At 34.2% G+C, this 19,793-nt stretch overlaps 1 protein-coding gene across 12 annotated transcripts in view; it reads right to left on the reverse strand.

Moving 5' to 3' along the window:
- The window catches only part of SK (small conductance calcium-activated potassium channel), a 554,217-nt gene that overhangs the window by 202,896 nt on the left and 331,528 nt on the right, over window positions 1-19,793 (reverse strand). For all 12 annotated transcript variants that reach the window (XM_067129930.1, XM_067129931.1, XM_067129928.1 and 9 more), the window contains one exon: window positions 7,284-7,625. In XM_067129930.1, the coding sequence (XP_066986031.1) occupies window positions 7,284-7,625 (342 nt within the window). The remainder of the gene's footprint in view (window positions 1-7,283; window positions 7,626-19,793) is intronic.

Here is a 19,793-nt window from a genome sequence, read left to right on the forward strand (position 1 = left end):
TATGTTTACAATGATACTAAGCCAGTACTAGGTTCCAATCATTGACATCAGTGCTTATACAAAAATAAATATATATAATTACGCAATATATACATATATATACATTTATATATAATATATATATATATTTATATATATGTATATATATATATTTATATTATATATATTATATATATGCATATATGTATACATATCTATATATACATATTCATGCATACATATATATATATATATATACATATATATATATATATATATATATATATATATATATATATATATATATTTGTATATATATCATATATATATGTATACACATATAAATATATATATGTATATATATGTATATATATACATACATATATATATATATATATATATATATATATATATATATATATATATATACACACACACACACACACCCAACTGGGCATTTCTATGCTGGAAAGTGTAATATTCTTAAGATACGAATTAGGTGTGTCTGAAAGCACTAGTATACCCAACCAGATGCCGTGACCCGCTGTTATGACGAAATGCCCAAATATAGCACAAAAGCAATCATAATTCTTACTACTGCACGATGTCAAGAAATAAAACGATCCTATGTTTTCCATTCAAAATGGCGTGGAACTTAGCACACAGCTATGGAATGGGGTTTGCAACCCCATGCTCTGTATCAGAAGTAATGTTCCAAAAATGTAAGAAAAACACAAAAACTTTGAGTGTTGATGTTGTAAATAAAAAGATCAAATGGTTGGCTGGTTGTTTAAAAAGAGAAAGCTATAATATTTGGACACTTAGTGTGAAATATGACAATATATATATTCTGGTGCGGGCTTAATCGTTGTGGTTATGCTATTTTCAAAAACACAAGTTCATAAACTCATAGGGGCTGAGAAAATTATGAGAGAAAGGGTTTGTTGTTTACGTTTTATTATGGAGTAGATAAAAGCAAGTTTATGTACGTAAGGTGAAGAGTCGACTGAGGTGTATCTGATTATTCTGATACCTTAGTGACTGAAGTAAATTTGAAAACAAATGCTAGTTTCAGTGGAGGAAGAAAGGTCCAATATGGTTCGGAACGTAATTCAAACGTGAGTTTTGATAAAAAAAAATATGAGCGTGAGCGAGAGAACACGATAGATGAAAATGAACCTTTGTAACAGTCATGAAAGTGAAAAGTGCTTTTAAACATAAAGCAAAATTACAAAAGTCATATCCAGTGGGTGAAGAGCGGTTACTGGAATATACACTTATGACGAAGAGACAAAAAAACGGTAAGTGGTGGGGAGATCAGACAGGAAGCTTAGTGAAGAAGAAACGGTTTTTGTTCACCGTGTGGTTGCACGACACAAGACATCGTGCTCAGGATAAACAAGAGGGGGAGAGAAGAAAGGAAATGGTGAAAATTAAAAGTGGTACAGCAATGAAAGGAATGCGTAGAGAAAGATCTATGATCAAACGGATTTTACAAGGGATGTTTTTAAATTAGAGATATTTGAATAAAGTTTACCCCTGAAATGAAGTTAGTACTTTGAGGAGTTGAAGACTGTGAAGAACAAAACTAAGAGAGATTTGTTTAATGTAACACTGGAAGAGACTGGAGTAAATTTGAGAAAGAATGGTTGTGGATGTGAAAGTCGAGCAAGTGACATGAGAAACTGAGAAGATAAAGAATGAAAAAGTGTACGGGACGTGGGAAATGAAGTTGAATGGGACGTGGGAAATGAAGTTGAAGGATGAAAAAGTGCATGGGACGTGGGAAATGAAGAAGCTGAAGAATGGAAAAGTACATGTGACGTGGGAAATGAAGAAGTAGAAGAATGGAAAGTGGCAGAGGTTGATAGGACTGCTAAAGAAATGCTGCGGCATGGTGGGGTAACTGAATGTATGAACAGTGTATGTTCGTGAACATTGTATATTCATCCATTGCTCCATTATATAAAGGTAAAGGTAAGGTGAGCTTAGGTACAAGAGGACCTAACATCATTCACACACACACACACACACACACAAATATATATATATATATATATATATATATATATATATATATATATATATATATATATATATATATATATATATATATATATATATATATATATATATATATATACATATACACACACACACACACACACACACACACATATATATATATATATATATATATATATATATATATATATATATATATATATATATATATATATATATATTACAGAACAGTTCATAAGAGTAGCTCTCTCAGTCCTTTTTTACTTTCAGCATCCGCGCTTCATTTCTTAAAAAGGGAGTTGCCTCAAAAATTCCCCCAAACCTTTTTGCTTTTGCTTTCACAAACAGTAGCTCTTCCATGTCTTTTTTTCATGATCGACTACTTTTCATGCTTCATCTTTTCCGTAACTCACCTCTTCTCTCATCCTGCCAGCTACCATTACTTATATTCTAAAATACTTATATGAATCATCCATTTTCATTTTCCCACTATCCATGCTGATATTTATTTCTCCTTAAATTTCTTCCATTTTCCCTCGTTGCCTCGCACTTCCTGACAGTCGCTCTAAATTCTGTCCTCTTCCAAACATTTCAAGCTCTCTCATAACAGTGTGTACTTCATGACCACTTTACTGAATCATCGGGAAATATCAACCCTTCAACACTTCATCCGTGACTCTTTTCCTTATTCCACAACTTCTCAGTTTCATCTCTTTTCCTTTAAACTCCTCCCTTTGCTACAGATATGAAAATAAACACTAATAACACAAGCTTGAATACCTTAAACTTACTTTAACAACAAACCGTTCACTATCAATTTCTTATTCCTTTCTACTACAACATAAATCCTCGACATTCTCAGTATGTTTGTTTCCATCAAGGGATTTCTCGAGGTCCATGTGTATCATGCACATAATTTTTATTGTTATTGAAATTGCCTACACAGATGTTTTCGGACGGCTTCACTGACACTCCATCTTAAAAGTTTTGAACCCATATTTTGCTTTCCAATCAGTCACTTTCTTACGTATCCGATTGTTTCGTATAGTATGACTAGTATGTTTAATAACGGTAGGACCTCTTGTCCCCAAATTCACCTTACCTTCACCTTTACACAAAGGAGCAGTGAATGAACACAACAGCAATTCTTTAGCAATCCAATCAACTCTCGCACTGTCCTCTTTTCAGCTTCTCAATTTCCCAAGTCACATGCACTTTCCCATTCTTCAGCTTCGTAATTTCTCACATCACATGCACTTTCCCATTCTTCAACCTCTTAATTTCTCACATCACATGCACTTTTCTATTCTTCAGCTTCTTAATTTCTCACATCACATGCATTTTCCCATCCTTCAGCTTCTTGATTTCTCACATCACATGTACTTTTCTATTCTTCAACTTCTTAATTTCCTTGTCACATGCACTTTCATATTCATCAACTTCTTAATTTCTCACATCACTTGCACTTTTCAATCCTTCAACTTCTTAATTTCCTACATCACAAGCACTTTTCCATTCCTCAACTTCCTAATTTCCCACATCACATGCACTTTTCCATTCTTCAACTTCTTAATTTCTCACATCACATGCACTTTCCATTCTTCAACTTCTTAATTTATCACAACACATGCACTTTTCCATTCTTCAGCTTCTTAATTTCCCAAGTCACAGGCACTTTTCCATTCTTCAACTTCTTAATTTCTCACATCAGATGCACTTTCCCATTCTTCAACTTCTTAATTTCCCACACCACATGCATTTTTCCATTCTTCAACTTCTTAATTTCTCAAGTCACATGCACTTTTCCATTTTTAAACTTGTTAATTTCCCACATCATATGCACTTTTCCATTCTTCAACTTCTTAATTTCCCACATCACATGCACTTTTCCATTCTTCAACTTCTTAATTTCCACATCACAAGCACTTTTCCATTCTTCACTTCTTAATTTCCCACATCACATGTACTTTTCCGTTCTTCAACTTCTTAATTTCCCACATCACATGCACTTTTCCATTCTTCAACTTCTTAATTTCCCACATCCCATGCACTTTTCCATTCTTCAACTTCTTAATTTCTCACATCACATGCACTTTTCCATTCTTCAACTTCTTAATTTCTCACATCACATGCACTTTTCCATTCTTCAACTTCTTAATTCCCACGTAATATGAACTTTTCCAATCTTCAGCTTCTTAATTTCCCACATCCCATAACCTCCCTTCTTCAGCTTTTTAATTTCCCACGTCAGATGCCGTTTTCCACTCTTCAGCTTCTTAATTTCCCACATCACATGCACTTTTCCATCCTTCAACTTCTTAATTTTCCACGTCACATGCACTTTTCCATTCTCCAACTTCTTTCCCACATCACATGCACTTTTCCATTCTTCAGCTTCTAAACTTCCCACATCATATGCACTTTTCCATTCTTTGGCTTCTTAATTTCCCACGTCTATGCACTTTTCAATTCTTCAGATTCCTAATTTCCCACATCACCTGCTCTTTTCCCTTCTTCAGCTTCTAAACTTCCCACATCACATGCACTTTTCCATTCTTCAGCCTCTTAATTTCCCGTCCCATTCACTTTTCCATTCTTTGGCTTCTTAATTTTCTGCGCCACATGCACTTTTCCATTCTTCAGATTCTTGATTTCCCAGATCACATGCACTTTTCCATTCTTCAGCTTCCTAATTTCCCACGTGAGATGCACTTTTCCATTCTTCAGCTTCATAATTTCCCATGTCCCATGCACTTTTCCATCCTCCAACTTCTTAATTTTCTGCGTCACAAGCACTTTTCCATTCTTCAGCTTCTTAATTTCCCACGTCACGTGCACTTTTCCATTCTTCAGCTTCTTAATTTCCCACATCCTATGCACTTTTCCATTCTTTAGCTTCTTAATTTCCTACGTTACATGCACTATTTCATTCTTCAACTTCTTAATTTCCCCAGTCCCATTCACTTTTCATTTTTCATCTGTTTAATTTCCCACTTTCCATGCACTTTTTCATTCCTCAGCTTCTTCCTTTCCTACATCCCGTGCACTTTTGTATTCTAAAGCTTCTCAATTTCGCAAGTCACATGCGCTTGTCCAATCTTCAGCTTCTTAATTTCCCACGTTACATGCACTTTTTCATTCTTCATCTTCTCAATTTCTCATGTCACTTGCTCGACTCTCACATCCACAATCATTCTTAAATTTACTCCAATCTCTTCCAGTGGTGCATTAGACAAATCTCTTAGTTTTGTTCTTCACAGTCTTCAACTCCTCAAAGTATTATCTTCATCTCAGGGGTCAAATTCATTCAATTATTATATCTCCTTTTGAAATGTCCCTAGTAAAATCCATTTGATCATGTACATATATATATATATATATATATATATATATATATATATATATATATATATATTATTTTGTATATGGCATATATGTACTTTCAAATATCAGGGCACTAACAGCTAATATGCAATTACTCCTACTGTATATATAGGTGCATCTATTCTGACCGGGAATCGCAACCCTGCCTTTAAGGGTAGGTGCATGGGAGAAAGTGACTTGATACACTCAGCATTCAAGAGATACAAGCCACAAAATGCCGCTGTCATATATTATTGTTGAATTTGGATCCTACACCTGGAATTAAAATAAGCCGCCTATCTCCGCCACGGTAGCTCAGTGTGAAGTGTAACATGGTGTCTTGTATACAAGACAGTTTTCCATTTATTTTGCACTTGTCACTTTCGTACTAACCGTTTTGACCATTGTATGAAATAAATGCACCTACCTTGACCTAGATTAGGGCCCATGGTTTTTTGAGTATCACGTGGACATGGAAACACACAAACGCACATACACACTCATATTCCCCTTGGGTGTAAGTTATTTTCGAGATGCAGTGAACTGGATATTAAAAAAAAAAAATTGTTGCTTAATATTTGGGAAACTATAAAATGGCATGGTTTATGTGAAAAAAGTATATATATATATATATATATATATATATATATATATATATATATATATATATATATATAATGTATATTTATACATATATATATACATATATACTGTATATATACATATATATATATATATATATAATATATATATATATATATATATATATATATATATATATATATATATATATATTTTATATACATATATATATATATATATATTTTATATATATATATATATATATATATATATATATATATATATATACATATATATATATATATATATATATATATATATATATATATATATATATATAAATATATATATATATATATATATATAAATATATATATATATATATATATATATATATATATATATATATATATATATATATATATAAATATATATATATATATATATATATATATATATATATATATATATATATATATATATATATATATATATATATTGTGTGTTAATACTAAACAGATTTAAGATCGAACACTAAAAAGAGCAATGTGCTTGGAGTAAGACCGAAAAAATGGTTTATTTTTCTATGTTGAAAAATCAACTAACAAACTTAAGCTGATAAGCGTTGTCCAAATATATGCAACCATAAGCTATGACAAAATACCTACTATCACGATAAACCTGACATATAATTATAATAAAATTCTAAAAGTGAAAATATTCTCCTACTGTTTCCAGAACATGTTTGAGAAAACCATTTAAGGACGAGCGTTGGCAGTGATGTGGTAGTAGTATTTGGTCAGTTTCGCTTAAACAGATATCCTAATAAATTCTTTTAAGAACAATAACAATCCTCTATAACCCAACATTTCCCTGAAAATATTTTCCATTGTTGCTGAATTGTATAACCTTACTTTATTAATGTTAAATGTAACTGAACATTTACTAGCAAGTAGAAACGCGGATTTGCCAAACAATAACTTCAGTTAGAGCTGCATAATACTTTAGAGCGATCATGGAAAAAATAAATGTAATCGTTGACTTGGGTTTTTTTTTTTATATAAGACTATTGCCAATAGCTGTAATTTTTTACCTTATAAATTTGGATATCAGAGTTTTGATTACTTTGTCTTATGCCTCCCTTTTCGTGTTATTCACACGACGAACAGGTAGAACGAACAGCTCTGGACGTATGCTGCCATAGCTGACTCAATTAAAGATCCCTCGAAAGTCTCCACCAGAAAGTTGACCCGTCCAGACACTCTTCCAATAACACGAACACTGATATGAAGAAGAATTAGGGTCTACGAAACGGAAAGGGGCATTTTACTCACCTTATCATAGACACGGGCGGATGAGAGCTCGTTCTCGATGACCATGACGATGATGCCCACCATGCCCATGACGAGGGCATAGTCGGAGATCCGCTTCCTTTTCTCGAAAAGGGCCTTGCGCCTCCCCAGCCGATACCCGACGTTAGGTTTGTTACGCATTCTGAATGAAGCTGTCTTGGCGGAGGCTTGGGCAACCTTCTCCTCGGTGTAACGCGGGTACTCCGTGTGCGCCCCCACGAGGGCAATACCCGGATCTTCGCCTTCAGCTCCACGCCCACCGCCCCCGCCTCCTCCACCTTTCATCGACCCAGGGATCGACAGGGTGGAAACCGGCTTGCGTAGCTGTTGGGGAGACACAGAAAAAGCGAAATGGTTAACAACATGAAATAATTATTTCCTCTTAAGGCACTAACAATGAAAAGAGACTCTTGATGGACTAAGAACAGACTTGTTTAGGAAGTTAATACCTTGCCTTTGTGAGGACTTCATATAGGACACGGAATATGCAAAATCCTGCTTTACGTAATGTCAGTTTCCTAACGCAAAGATTTACAGTTCCAACAGAATTAGGTGTTTCGATAAAGTAAAACTTACCAATGTTCCTCATCTTTATCTTGTTAACAGATGAGAGCCCTATGAAGCAAATCTAAAAACCTCCAATGAAGTCTTACTTAAAACAAGCAAAATCGTCAAACATCCCCAGTGACTATAATGTCGAAAAAGATAATTGCTTGCAAATAAACTTCAAAAAATGTAAGGCCACACTTACCTAGTTTGACCAGTTAGTAAATGTAACCACTTCTGGCAGATGCCATTATTTCTCTTGTATTTGACTGTGTAAACTAGAGCTATATAAAAAGTCTCAGACACATCTTGCCAAAATTAGCATATGAATTAATATACTGAATAAACTTTCACCTTCCATCCAAAAAGTTTCATTTTGGCGCAGAGCTGAAATAACCGTCAAATTTTCTCCGAAACAAATGGAACTTCTTTTCTTACAATTGACGGAATGAATCCTGATTTCTAATATATTATACGCATTAATCAAGTGGAAACGAGGGCATACGACAATTATATGCTGGGTCTTCATGGACGTTCAATCTCTTTATAGACAGGAGTTATCCGAGAAGTGGGAGAAATGACAACAGATGTGAGTGAGGGGATAGAAAATGCGTCGTGCTTGGTGGGTTGAATGGTTAACATTGGCAGAAAACTGGGGATAGTGAAGAAAAACGTCAGAAACTATATAAAAATGTTTGAAAGAAGAGACAGTTAATGGTAACGTGAGCAAGAGTAAAGTCACGCGAGCAATTTGAAACTAAGGAGATGAAGCAGTTGGTGTTAATATGGATGACTGAAGAATGTTTGTGGTTGATTCAAACAATTATTTGGGCGTAAATGAAACGCATGTCGGTAGGGTAAAAGGACGGCTGAATTGCACGACAGGCGAAAAGAGCAAAGCAGTAGTTTGTGAGCGAAACGTTGGGAAGAGATGAGGTGTCTATGGAAGCGACGGTGACAGTGTATGAAAGAACAGGTGAGCAAACTCGCCTTTTTGTTAGAGAAGTTTGTATGCATAATGTGAATAAAATAAATGCGGTTGAAGTCATTAAGATAACATTTTTGCCGAGTATATGTGGCATAAAAAGAAATGAAAGTGTTAGAAATTTGACGGTGAGCGATAGTGGTAAATAAATTAGCGCAAGTGAAAGGGTAAAACAGTATTCAGAGATGGTTTGCTCAAGATGAAAGAAAGTCAGATATTACTTTAGTGAAAGTTGTGTATAATTAGGTGGTTTCAGGAGGGAGAAAGAGGCGAAGACCTAGAAAGTGCTGGGGAAAGGTACTGAAAACGAAACTCTTAACATCCAAAAGCACGAAATTGTTTGCAAGATGGAGAAGAATGATACATCTGCACTGGGAGTTCGACGCAATGCTGATAAGGTTTCCGTGTTTAAGTTTATAAAGTGGCTAAAGTCACGGAGGTTTTCTGGTCAGGGATTCATAAACTATTCACAAATTAAAAATATCAATGTGGGAGTGAATGTTGTGGTTTTCTAGTCTGGAGCCACCTCATGTTATGGAACCATTCATATATAGGCTATTGTATATATAATTTATATATACTATATATATGTGTGTATATACATACATAAATACATTCTTGGAAGCGGGTTTGCAGACAGCAAAGCCTCCTCCAAGAATGAGAAATCAACCCTCCCAAAGAGGCACCTTCTAAGCCAAAAGTCACATTTCTGTCCCTGCCAAAATATAATCACTTGGTGCCAGTCACGAGGCTCACTCTTTGTAAAGTTTTTGTGAAACTCCGTACAAATACCTGCGTAGACCTACTAACTTAATAACAACAAAAGATATACTTACACACACACAGATATACATACATACATACATACATACATACATACATATATATATATATATATATATATATATATATATATATATATATATATATATATATATATATATATATATATATATATTATATGTATATACAAATATGTAAAATATATATATATATATATATATATATATATATATATATATATATATATATATATATATATATATATATATATATATATGTGTGTGTGTGTGTGTGTGTGTGTGTGTTTGTGTGTGTTTGCGTCTGTTTCCTAACATTTATACAGACTTACACACACACACATATATATAAATATATGTATGTATATATATATATATATATATATATATATATATATATATATATATATATATATATATATATATATATATATATATATATATGCAAGTATATCTCTTGTTGTTAGTAAGTTAGTAGGTCTACGCAGGTATCTGTACGGAGTTTCACAAAAACTTGACCAAGAGTGAGCCTCGTGACTGGCACCAAGTGATTATATTTTGGCAAAGACAGAAATGCGACTTTCGGCGTAAAAGGAGCCTCTTTGGGAGGCTTGATGGCTCACTCTTGGAGGAGATTTTGCTGTCGGCACACGCTATGGCGAAAGACGCCCAACGCAACGATCAAATCACCCTATCTTGTGAGCATTTAGGACAAATTATAAGTTCTGCCACGACAACTGTCTTTTGAGATGAACTATATTACGCTGCCCTTATCTGAGCAGTCCATCGTTCTCTCATAACGACAAAAATTCCCCAGTGGACAAAATGCACAGAATGCAATCGACGTGATTATCCCCTTCTTTAACACCGAAGGTTCTCTTTAACCTCCCAAACACATGAGTAGGCCAAGTACTGTGAACTATTCAAGTTCTACGGTCAGCATGAATAGAAAGGCATTCTCTCTCTCTCTCTCTCTCTCTCTCTCTCTCTCTCTCTCTCTCTCTCTCTCTCTCCGTGAAAAAAGCCTTTTTATAAAACATATTTTTCGCAAGAGAACTAAAGTACGTTATGAATATAATTCATCGCCAAATAATCGACATTAACTCTGTAATATCTCCTCAATCAGTAGTGCGGATTTGTTAAGAGTTTCTTTCATTAAATGTTCCTCCGTAGACTTGCTGTTTCCTGTTAAACTTTTTAATAGCGAGCTTTTCCTATGCACTTCATAAGCTAGTTTCGTCCGTTATAAACACAGCCATCAATAAATAACGTTTTTCTAACAAGGACCGATAAATTATCTTGCAATTCTCAACTTTTACTTCAACGATGTCGAACAATTTCCTAAGAATCCTAACAATTGCAAACGGTGAACATGAATATGAAAAAACTGAAGGGATACGGAAATACTGTGAAGAACTGCAAGTCATTCACGTGTCTCTAACAACACAAGCAATCTATTAACGCACCAGGAATGTAAGGCCAATGGAACTAAAATACTTATATCGCCAAATTCATCCACTTTAAATTATACTTATCCACTCTTACTAAATATGACACATAGTACACCTTTTAATATATAATTTGATAAATCCTGGGAAGAAAGATTCACCAATTAACAGTTAGATAATAATAATAATAATAATAATAATAATAATAATAATAATAATAATAATAATAATGAAATCCGAGTGAATCTTGTTTGTCCTCCCTTGGGTGACAGTAGGGGAGACATGACACAGCCACCCTCCCCCTGCAAACCGGTTTGTCCGCCCCGGGCGGGGGCCGGGTAAGTAGGGGAACGGGAGGACAGGGGAGACATCCATCCACCCTCCTGCAAACCTGTTTGTCCGCCCTTGGTTGGAACGGGGTGGTTAGGGGATCGGGAGGGTAGGGGAGACATAGCACATCCACCTCCTGCCCGCGCAGCGTAACAAGCGCCATCAAGCTCGTAATATACTATCGGCCAAAGGTCCAGTTACCTACTGTACACTGCCGAAATTGGCAATTTATGCCTCATTACCTTTCACGAAGTGTCAAATACAGAAAAATAGGAGAATAATAGTAATACGCCACCAATAGCTACCAAATAACAAAACCCACAGCACATTCGGCCATGCCTCAACAGCAGGTCCGGTCAGTCTTTAAAGCACTAAAATATGATGAACCAACATATCTGAGAAACCGCTTAAGCTTCTTTAGACATGCAAGTGAAGCATATAGGCTATTTGAACCTAGAACAAATTGCAAGTCCGGCGAGAGAGCATTTGTACACTGCGCACCAAGACTATACAACAAAATACCGCCTGAAGTGAAGAGCATACAAGAAAAATGCAAATTTAAAAAGGAACTAAAGAGACTCCTATTTTGCAGGAGCTACGATACTGACGAGAAAACACTGAAAGACAATTATAACATATAAGCACCTTATTTTGAAAACGTACAAGGGTCCGCCAGAGAGGGAATTATCCCTGTGGAGGGCTGTACATAAAACCAAACGAAGTGAACAAAGTGAAAGTGAACGCAATACAGGGGGTTTGAAATCCTTCTCCCACGGATTTCCGAGCGATCCGTGACAAATGGTCAGCGTTTCCTTGAGACAATAGAGAGAAATGTCACTATAAATCCAAGAGTAAATTGCAGAGATGATATGAACGAGATCAAAGCGTGGGAGGCGTCTCTCCGACCAATCGCCGGGCAGAAGGGCAGCCTCTGCCATCCGGGCAACCCTGTTAAACGGCAACGAGTAAAACAGCAAATGACGGTTTTCGGAACGTTCCGCAACACCGTCACATATTTGACTATTACGTTCTTAATTCATTTAAGATATTCTGACATTGCCTTACATTTGAATGACCTGGGGAAACGGGGTTACTTTCCTCGTGTAATAGCTCAATGAAAAATAGCCATTTCAGTCAGTAAAATCTCTTATCCGTTACAAAGAAATGCTCTAGTAGCCTGAAAATAAATCCTTTGTAAATTTCAGCAATTAAACCATGCTTGATATTTTGGCTCAAAAGCTTCAGTTTGTATATTCAGACAGGCCGATTAATAAAAGGTGAAGCGGTATCCTTTTGCTCTCACTGGAATTCCTCCCAATTAACTATATCACAGGGCTAGGAAAAAAAAAAAACAGAAAGGCAACTTAACAACTGACCGATCAGCGTGCAAACAGAAAGATATTTTCCTCTAATCCACCCAACAATGTTTATGCAACAAAATATAGCAAATACGTAAAAAGTTTGGCACGTACAATCACAACCATCATGAACATATGGCTACCTTGGTATGTTCATCTTTTATCGCTAACATCACAATTATCTTCATTGTAATAATAATAATAATAAATCGACTCACATATGTATCCTTTACCATTATTCTGAAGCTTAATTGGAGTGGTGGGTAGAGCTCTCGGCTAGCACGCTGTTTGCCCAGCGTTCGACTTTCCGACCGGCCCATGAAGAATTAGAGGAATTTATTTCTAGTAATAGAAATTAATTTCTTGTCATAATGTGGTTCGGATTCCACAATAAGCTGTAGGTCCCGTTGCTAGGTAATCAGTTGGTTCTTAGCCACGTAAAATAAATCTAATCCTTCGGGCCAGCCCTCTCTAGGAGAGCTGTTAATCAGCTTAGTGGTCTGGTTAAACTAAGGTATACTTAACTTCTGAAGCTTAATTTCATACTTTTTTTTACGTTAAACATTACATCACTGCAGGACACACACGAGTGAGCAAACATATGCATATAGATATTTGGGGGCTTTTGTGTCACTGATAGTAGATTTTCTTCAGTACTTCATTGTTAGCGCAGCAAACTTTAGAAAGGTGAACATAACGTAACTAATATAAAACTCTGCAGTTACCAGACAAAATCACATTTTTGCAACAGTACTGGAGCAATCAAGGTGATTTGGTATTACCACGCTAAGAGTTTGGCTGTGATTTAATTTTTTATACTTCTATAACTGCGAGAATTTTGAGCTTACCTTAGAATTATTCTTCGAGACTTAAAGTACAATAGAATACAACGAACATTGTTGCCTCCTTCTGACAGTGTCAGACCACAAACTAAACAACAGCTAAGCAAATTTTCCGTCGTCACTTTTGATCCGTTGATCCACTGGAAAAGGATACTTTTTTGCATTTCATCTTTATTTGATTATTTATTACTTTAAAAGATATTTAATCTTTCGGCAAGGAACAGCTAAATATGTTGATCATTTCACACAATAGCGTTCGAGATAAAGGCAATATTTACAACCAACAACAACGCAAGTTATAAAAAATTGATAAACAATCCATTTATTCACTTACAACTGAAAAAATGAATGGCACACACACACACACACACACACACACACATATATATATATATATATATATATATATATATATATATATATATATATATATACTCATGCCAACAACAACAACAATATATCTTAGAATGTGTGTGTATATATATATATATATATATATATATATATATATATATATATATATATATATATATATATATAAAATGTCTTTTACTGTAATACAGCAGTATAACATGAAGAAAAAAAGGCCCATAAAACAGTATTTGAACGCTGCAACCATATATTTCGGCCACTTCCTTCTGTGCCCCTGTTCACTGCTAAAATATGGACAGACGATGTTTTACAGGAATATATACACATATATACAAAGCATATGTAGGTGTGGCACCACAACGTTGTTGGTGTCCAGGTGACCGTTAACCCAGGAAGGATGGAAATTAAGCCTATCAACAGCGACGTATTGCCACACCTAAATATCCTTTGTATATATATATATATATATATATATATATATATATATATATATATATATATATATATATATATACAATCCTGCAACACATCATCTGTCCATATTTTACAGAGAACAGAGGCACAGAAGGAAGTGCCTGAAATATATGGCTGCAACGTTCAAATAGTATTTTATGGGACTTTTATCTTCATATATATATATATATATATATATATATATATATATATATATATATATATATATATATATATATGTATATACATATATATATATATATGTATATATATATATATATATATATATATATATATATATATATATATACTGTACTTACATACACACACACATATATATACTGTACATACATACACACACACATTCATTTTCTTAGCTGTAAGTGAATAAATGGATTATTTATCAATTTTTTAATATATATACCCATACATATTTGAAAGACTGGGGTTCGAACCCGATGTGAGTCAGAAATTTATTTCTGTGAAACACATGTTCATGTGTTCATTAGTTCCTTTATATATATATATATATATATATATATATATATATATATATATATATATATATATATATATATATATACACACATTCTAAGATATATTGTTGTTGTTGTTGGCATGAGTGAGAGCAACTAGCAACAAAAAAGTCAGCAATATATCTCAGGATGTGCTGAGGGGATAACCTGTCATTCTCGATCCTTAAAAAAAGCATAACTTTCCATGTCAGGGTAGGCCCATTTATTATATACAATTCGTTTCGGGTGTAAGGCATTCCCAGGTTATACAGAATCGATATCAATAGATTATTTGTTGTGTAATGCTTGATATATATATATATATATATATATATATATATATATATATATATATATATATATATATTTTATATATTTATATATATACATATATATATATATATATATATATATATATATATAAATGTATATATATATATACATACAGTATATATATATAAATATATATATATATATATATATATATATATATATATATTACATATATTTCCTGTGACTGTTATTTAACATATCTCATTTCCATAAAGAAGAGTTGGCTCATCAGTCTCTTCTCATATCCTAATCTTGGCTTTCATAGACCTACCTTGCATTCCAAATCTTTTGCACCGACCTTGATACCTTTTTGCTTCATCTATTACTTATCTTTTCTTATCCTATCATCACCTACATTTATTCCCAAATACCAATACAAATCATTTGCCTTCCTGTGTCCCCCATCCACATTACTACACACTGCTCCATTTCCCTGCTTTACAATTGTCATAAGCTTTCACTTGCTCAGACTTGCTTTCACCAGCCTGCAGTTTCTGTTCACTATCCCCAGTTAGTATTGTATCATTTGAAAATATGTAATTTCACACTGTTCATGATCCATTTTCTTATCTGTTATTCTTTCTCTGACTGTGAATCACTCTCCCTCTAAAGATATTATACAGCCACCGGGACATAATACACCCATTCATCAGAGCAGCTCATACACCAGATTGGTCACTCGCCTATTAAAACATTCTAAGAAATGATTCGCATCAGTTGGAAGAATGTTTAATCATTCTCAAAAAACTACCCGGTAGTCTTCTATATCATACACCCTTCACATTGCCTCGCCATCAAGGTCTATCATAAGGTTTTCTAGTTCCAAGTATGCCACATACCTCTCATAACTACTTTCCTGGGAAAAAAACGCTTCATCCATATACCCCTCCACTATACTTCCACTATCAGTCCTCCTGTAATAAGCATACCTCAAATAAAAATCTTAGCAAACATCCAATAATTCTTAGCCACACCTAAGGTCTTTGCCTTTATACAACAGACAAAGTATTCCTTTTATCCATCCCTTCAGAGAATAATATGGGTCAGCTGTTCAATCACACTAATATATGTAATTCTATCAACTTGTGGTGCTTTCCATTACTGGACTTTTAACTGCCCTCCTCACTTGTCAATTGTCACAACAAGTATTTCTAACCTTGCATTAGATCTCTCACTCAAGCATCATTCAGCTCTGCTTCTCCTCTACAATCAACAAATCTTCATTATACCAACTCCATCTACGCAAGCCTGCATACACTTCAGACTTCTCTCTCTTTTTTTGCATCTTTTATCCTACAATCATTTTGTTCAACATTCACTTTACTGCAGATCATCATCTTACTCACCCTTAAGTTTTTGCTTACCTTCGCTTCTCAACTTTTATTACTTGAGTAATTTATATCACTTTCCTCTTGACTATCCCATCCATCCCAGTGTACCTGTACTTGATCTTTTCTGTTGTGCAGTTATGCCTCTTTTTAATTTACTAAATCTCTCATTTCCTCGTTCCACCACATACGAATATTGCTCTTATTTTCTCTTCCTACCCTCTTACACCTACAGACACTCCCTGCTGACCCCGTGAACCTGTCACTGAAATTTATACTCTCCTGTACTCCTTTTACCCCTGTGTCAGTAACCCTATCTCATAACTCTATACCATATATTTTATGAATTTTTTTTAATGCTGTACTGATTTCCTTATTATCAAACTAATCTCTCTTATTTACATTTACAACTATATTTTCTGTTTCCTCTCCAACTTGCACTTTGTTCTCTGTTAACTTTTTGTTATTTTAATCACCTGCCACAACCATTCTTCATACTCACTACGCACAGTCAGGAGCAGATTCTGACTGAAAAACATGCTGCTTGACCCCAATTATTTTCCATTCTTGGACTATCTATATTCACTATACAACTTGCACACTCAAATCTTACTCATATAATCCCTAAACTAATAGGTGCCTTACATGCCTACTTGCTAAATCTTCCTGATAGTACAAGCTATATCCCAATACTAGCTCTACATCTGTCATCTGCACACACTAAAATTGCTGTCCTTCCCAATCTGCACACACACACACACATACACACTGGCCTTGCATTTTTGTCTCACTAACTGCCAAAATGTCCCGTTCTCTCGCCTTCACCAAATCAACAAATATACATTTGGTCTTCTGCACCACATCTATACACATTCAAAGCCCCTAGACCTAGTATCTAATTTTGTCCTTCATGTTATCACTACTGGTAGAGAGCATGGAATTGCAGACCTGAACAATCGGGAGCTCTCACCAAATTCAACAACAACGATGCTATTGTTTTGTTTTTCTTGAATTCAGCATTGGCGAAAAGCATGGATGCTATAGGCGTTAGGAAAAGATCCTCATCAAACATTAGAAGGTCCTTTTCTTCTACTAAGGGTTTCACAACCCTTTGGTACGCGATTTTCTGCCTCTCAGGATATTACATCCGTACCCCACACCAATGGCAATTACCATAGCAGCAGTGTTCTTCCTCTACTACTTACTACCACAATAGCAATCAGAGTTGCATGATGTGTCTGGTGTGGCTGCCGCCAGTCTTAAGACAGAGAACGCTCATCCATCCATCCAGTGGAATCTCCACCCTCAATGGACTCACAACCCTCGCCTCCTCTACTTATGCTATGTTTAGAGATAAGGTGCATTAGAAACACGAACCACTGGCTATTGCGTTATATGTCAGTATCTATTTCTTCATCTGTACATATTTATCTGCTTCTCTATTTATCTGCATCTATATAGCTGTTTGTGTGACTATATATATATATATATATATATATATATATATATATATATATATATATATATATATATATATATATATATATATATATATTTTATATATATATATACTGTATATATATATATATATATATATATATATATATATATATATATATATATATATATATTATATATTTTATATATATATACTGTATATATATATATATATATATATATATATATATATATAATATATTTTATATATATATACTGTATATATATATATATAATATATATATATAATATATATATATATATATATATATATATATATATATATATATATATATATATATATATATATATACACACACAGTATATATATACATTATACATATGCTTACATATGTACATAACAGAAACCTTATTCCTAAACACGACTTGCTGAAAACCGGGAGGCTAATACCTGATAATATATATATATATATATATATATATATATATATATATAATATATATATATATATATATATATATATATATATATATATATATATATATATATATATATATATATATATATATATATATATATAATGTGTGTGTATATATATACACATATTTATACAGACATATATGTATAGACAAATGAGAATGTTTTATTAAATCGTTTATTATATTAAACAATTAAAAAATGCGCCGAAGTTTCTTCGGCGCAATCGAGTTTTCTGTAGGGCGGCGCATGAAACTGTGAGCCACGGACAGGTGGTGGCCTGTCCTATAGCGATGCCAAACGCACGACCATGGCTAACTGTAACCTTAAATAAAATAAAAATTACTGAAGCTAGACGGCTGCAATTTGGTAGGTTTGATGATTGGAGGATGGATGATCAACATACCAATATGCACCCCTCTAGCCTCAGTGGTTTTTCAGATCTGGGGGCGTTCAAAAAAAGTGCGGACGGACAGACAAAGCCATCTCAACAGATTTCTTTTACAGAGAACTAAAAATGAATCGAGCTTAATGAGACGAGTGATGCTCCTCTCGAGCCGGCAGCTTTCATGTGGTACGTCTTATAAAAGAAGAGAGAGCTCGGAATGTAATGGGTTTTCAATCGTCAATGAAGCTTTTATGTTTTTGCAGCAAAGAAGAAGAGAACCAATGAGAGTTAGAAAACATGTTCACGCAGCTCCGCAAAAGCCTATCAAAATAGCCAAGAAGCTCATTATTTTGTAGTAAAGTGGCGAATCCTGGCAACTCGAACAGTGACATTGGCCCCCAGACTGGGTGAAGTGTCGCGTACACACTAATATCTCGTCCCTTATTTATACCTCACACCTCCGTCGCCCGGGGGCTGAGAAGTGACATGAAGAGACACAAAAACCTGTTCCCGAAAACGCTATCGGGTTTCTCGTTTTCTAGAACTGTATCGAAAACGCAAGAGTAGCGATGAAGGAGACACTTTCAAGTACGAATCAGGCCATCACCTTTAACATCTTCGTACTAAAATGATCTCTGAACGTATTCGAAGAAGAAGAAGAAAAAAAAAAAGAATCAACCAGTCAGGAATGGTTACTTACAATAATTTAGTCCGTCACAGACTCTATGTTGCACTACTGTCGAACTTACAATGAGCAATTGAGTCACATACTAGATACTTCCACGCTGGACAATTATTAATTAATGAATCATGCAGTAGACATTGCATTGCTAGCTGATTTCCAGTTTATATGTGACA

Source organism: Macrobrachium rosenbergii, chromosome 28 (genome assembly GCF_040412425.1).
Source record: "Macrobrachium rosenbergii isolate ZJJX-2024 chromosome 28, ASM4041242v1, whole genome shotgun sequence".
Taxonomy (NCBI): Eukaryota; Metazoa; Arthropoda; class Malacostraca; order Decapoda; family Palaemonidae; genus Macrobrachium; species Macrobrachium rosenbergii.